At 37.1% G+C, this 4810-nt stretch overlaps 1 protein-coding gene across 1 annotated transcript; it reads right to left on the bottom strand.

Annotated features, from left to right (window-relative positions):
- Window positions 1-134: 134 nt before the first annotated feature.
- On the bottom strand, window positions 135-4379 carry LOC144050715 (uncharacterized). Its single transcript, XM_077564248.1, has 3 exons — window positions 4204-4379; window positions 2023-2067; window positions 135-1566 (listed from the first exon to the last, which is right to left on the bottom strand). The coding sequence occupies exons 2-3, from the start codon at window positions 2060-2062 to the stop codon at window positions 1097-1099; spliced, it is 510 nt and encodes a 169-aa protein (XP_077420374.1). The 5' UTR covers window positions 2063-2067; window positions 4204-4379; the 3' UTR covers window positions 135-1096.
- Between the last annotated feature and the right edge of the window lie 431 nt (window positions 4380-4810).

Genomic DNA, 4810 nt, shown 5'->3' with positions numbered 1-4810 from the left:
GTAGTGCTAGTGTGTATTTAATGTTAATGGCAATTCACTCAATTTCATTTTCCTCTTGCATGAAACTAAAACAATACTAAACCGCTGTTTTCATTTTTAGTACAACAGTTTGGATCTTTATTTTCCATCTTTTAAAAAGTGAGCCATAACCGCACATATCAACAATAAAAAGTGCAAGATTTATGTTGCAAAACTGTGATTTTTGGACGTGGGGAATTTTTGGGGGGACACCACAAGGCTGTTATAAAAGCTTAATCTGATTGTTCCCAGACATGGCTATCATATAATGATGCCACTCTTGTAAGTCAGTGGCCCTCGCTGAACACAGCCACGTTGCTAAGTTTCATTGTCCGACAAGGTTGGCGACCTTTCAGTCAGCAGAGTCAAATACTACAGAATGCTAATTAGACAGACACAGCTGTAACCTTTGGTAAACAATGAAAAGGGCAGGCAGAAAGACACTAAGAGAGAAAAATGATTCCTGACGAATCAGGCGTTGGTCACATGAAAATTTTGGACTATCATTTATTCGATTTGATGTGCTGACCTTTTCGTGCTATTTATTAATGCGATTCCAATGATTTATTTCCATTTTAGTAGTCGTGACAGTGGATAAATGTCTGCATTGACACATATGCAAAATTGATTTTCAACCCTATTAAGATGGTCCTTTTCAATGCTATAAAGATGACCCTGATTTTTTAGTGACTGGATCAAACGTAGCATGTACTGAGTGTGTTTAAAGTAATTTGAGCTCGGTCTCATGGAGCTTTCCACATTCATGCTGCGGATGAAGATGAAGCCTTTAGTAGTTTTTAGTAGTAGAAACTGATTAAGCTTTATATATATATATATATATATATATATATTTATATTTTTTATTTTATTTTATTTTTTTAATAAAAGTGTCATTTGAAGAGTAGGTCAAAACTACCAAATGTCATGCTTGTATCACCATTTAAGTGATTCTTTCACTTCCATGTCAATGAAAGGACTCAGAAATGATATAAAAGTCTGTCTGTGTCAAAAGTGACTAAAATGAAGTGAAAACTACATGTGTAATCATTTTTTTTTCTGTAGACAGCCACTACATCTCTCATCTCTTGAATCGTTTCTTGCCGCTCTTATTTTCTTTGTCATAGTTTTCTCTGGACGGCGCATCATCCATAGTCTCTTGCGCACCAAAATGAAAGTCGCCCACCCTGGCAGCTCCTCGTTCCTCGTTGGCAGGATTCTTGGAGCCGTGAACATGATGGCCGCTCAGAGTCATAAGGGACAGGTCGCCCTGCAGTCTTAAATTCCCGTCCAGGTCATCCCGCGACCTTTTCTTAGCGCCACCTGGCACGGTGTCTTGTTCGTCATTATCTAAGTCTGTGCTGCCGTCCGAACTGTTGTCAAATTCGTGCCACCAGCGGAAGTATCTACTGCTGCTCCTCATTTCGTCTTCCTCCTCCTCGTCTTCTCGATTTCTGCTCCTCGACGGTCCCGGCAAGGGGTCTTCTTCCTCTTCCATTGGCTGGTGGGCACCCGACTCGGCCTCGGCCCCGACTGAGACGTCCAACTCATCTTCATGGTCAACGATATCATCAGCGTTACTTTTTTCAATCTTGACATCTCGTACAATGTTTTCACTGTCAGCGTTAGCTTGTTGCAGTGTCGCTCGCGGGGGTACAAAGAATCTCATGTAATGATTGACAAACAAATGCATGAGGAAAACGGATTCCATGTCTTCCACATCGCCAACATCGTCATGGTCATCATCATTATCATCATCATCATCATCATCATCATTATCATCATCATCATCACTATCATCACTTGGTGGTAGATCTCCTACTGGTATGGACGTACGGTAGCCTGCAAGATAATTCAGACTTGGAGTTGATTCGACCATGCATCCGTCCATTTTAGCTTTGCCACTTGCTATGTGGCCAGCGCTGGGGCCTACCCCAGAACACCAAAACCACCAAAAAATACTGTAGCTGAGACAAAACGCTCTACAATCGCATGACATCAACTTACGATTTGGACCGTTGTGGTCTCCGTCTCCTTGGCCGTCCATTTGATCTAAGAGGAATCAAATATTTCATTCAATTAGGTAGTAAACACCAAATAAGAGTAATATTTACCAAACTCATGAAGCTGTTGAGCGATATTTTGCAATATTCAGTCTCGAAATATTTTCACAGTTGGCATTGATTTTCACCGAACGGTAGTCTTCACAGTGCAAAGATAGCACAGCATTCTAGATGTACTTTCTGTTAAAATATGGAATCTTTTAGCCTCCTCAATTTTATCAAGATCAGGCTTCAAATCTTGAATTACCGATAGCCAATTTCAGATGCGCGCCCTCCAGTGGACAAAATTAGCAACAACAGTTACTTTCATTGAAAATTTGTAGTTAAAGCCAGATTAGACTCAGTGACGACTACGCGCCGGTTCTGTCTGTATGTTTGACACACCCTGGATTAGATGTTGGTTGTTTGCTGTAATTATTATACAATTAAAGAAGTGTTTATGACATTTTGGATAACTGATCAACAATTGGGGCACATTTCTGAGGGTTCAGGGTTTGAATGTGGAATCTGGCCTTCGTGTTCATGTGCTCAAGCTCTCCTCTTACATTTCCAAAACATGCTTCTTAGGTTAATTGAAGACTCTAAAACCCTAATGAGGACAAATGCTATGCAGAATTGATGGTTGGATCATTAATTTATCACAATTAGTGATCATCAATAAACAGGAACACAATTTCTCAGCTTTGTTGATGAGAAATGTGTTGTTTCGGAGTAAATCTGACTGATTTAGAGTGGTACCATTTAGACTCAATTTTAGAGTAATAATTACAGTTGGAATAGACTAAAATAAAGAATTGAAAAAAAAAAGCCACTCAAGGGTTGAGGATCGAACTCACGACCTTAAGACAGCTGATATACTCCCCGGGGCATGCAGCACTCGTGTCAGCTGAAATTTTCCTAACTCCAAAACCAAAAATAATGTTTTTGTTCTCTTGGAGATAAGAAAACAGTAGGAGGGGCGTATTTAAATTTAGTTTTTTTTCTCAATTCTTTATTTTACTCTTTTCCAAGTGTAAATATTAGCCTACTCTAAAACCGAGTCTATTTGGTCCCACTCTAAATAGAGTCAAATTTACTGTGTAGTATCTGTATCATTAAGTCAATACAACAGGCAATTCCGTCTTTAACTAACCTTAAAATCATGTTTTGGGGAATATGGGAGAAAGATGCAATACTCAGAGAAAACCCACACAAGCACGGGAGAACATGAAAACTATATAAAGGAAGGCTAGAGGCCGGATTTGAACCCACGGTTTCAGAACTGTGATGCTGATATGCTAAGCACTTTAGCACGAAGCTGTTGAATTAACTCATTCACTGCCATTGACGGCTATAAACGTCAAAAATTCATTTGAACTATTTCTAGTAGTTTCACATTTCCCCCCCACTTTTGTTAACAAGAGTATGAAAACCTAGAAAAAGGATTGTACATTTAGAACAGATATATATATTTTTTTATTAATCTTGAGTTAACTAGTGAAGTCATGCGATTAATTACTATTAAAAAAAATTAAATCATCTGACGCCACTTAATTTTTAATAATCTTTTCTCTTTTTTTTATTACGGGCATCAGGCGATTATTTTTTTTAATTGTAATTAATCACATGACTTCAATAGTTAACTCATGATTAATCACAAATTTTATATCTGTTCTAAATGTACAATAAAACAATTCTAGGTTGTCACACTCTTGTTAACAAAAGTTGGAAAAAAATGTGAAACTAATAGAAAAATTTCAAATGAATTTTTGATGTCAATGGCAGTGAATGAGTTAATGAACGGAATTGACTGCTTTTTATATAGCGCTTTAACTACAACGAAAAAAGTTGCGGCCTATAATTTTTTTAAAATGATTTTTTATTGATAATTGGGTGTTTGTTTTTGTTTCTTTGAATGTAAATAATAAAATATAATTTCCCCCCAATACATTCATTAACATTTTTAACAATTATGAATAATTAAAAGGAGATTGAATTAAGATGTTGGTATTGAATATTTGAAATAAACAATTTCACATATTTTACATACATATTTTAAATAACAGAAACATACGTACACACATTTTCAAAATCAAACGCAGCCCTTGAGCACAAAAGTTTGCCCACCCCTGATGTACATACAAACCTTCAGTGGACTGCTCTATTAGATGCCTTCAGTCTTTGCAGTCAGAGGTAATTTGGTGCGGGCTTCCCAATTCTGACATTTTTAAAAACATGCACTTCTACCATAATTATCGGCCAAACTGAACCCGGACGTGGTTCAATATAATGCATGCTAATACAGTGCAGACATAAATGCTCAGTGACATCACGCAATCTTTGTAAGCGTTGAATCAAAATGCTTTGATTAAAACAGTTGAGGACAGGACACATAATGACATCATTATGATGATATATTCTAAATGTGCAAAAACAAGTCAATTGTTTTCGTGCGGGCTTATTCATTTGCAAGCTATTCGCATGGAACGGTGCTCTTAAGATCAATATTAATCAGTGTATTCATTAAATAACAACAGCAACAGTAGCATTCATATGGAGCAACCTATTGAATCTCTATTAAGACGGCTGTCAAAATTCACATACCACTATGACATTTGACCCCAGAAACCGACGAGAAGTTGTATGTAATATATCAAATAAATATGCTGTAGCTTCTTCCTCTGGCATTTTTTAAATTATTCTTGGGTGAGTAATAGAACCACCTGAAAACTGGGCTCTAGGACCACATTTAA

Source organism: Vanacampus margaritifer, chromosome 4 (assembly GCF_051991255.1).
Source record: "Vanacampus margaritifer isolate UIUO_Vmar chromosome 4, RoL_Vmar_1.0, whole genome shotgun sequence".
Lineage (NCBI taxonomy): Eukaryota > Metazoa > Chordata > Actinopteri > Syngnathiformes > Syngnathidae > Vanacampus > Vanacampus margaritifer.
Note: the sequence above shows the minus strand (reverse complement) of the source record. Positions and strands in the feature narration are given on the sequence as shown.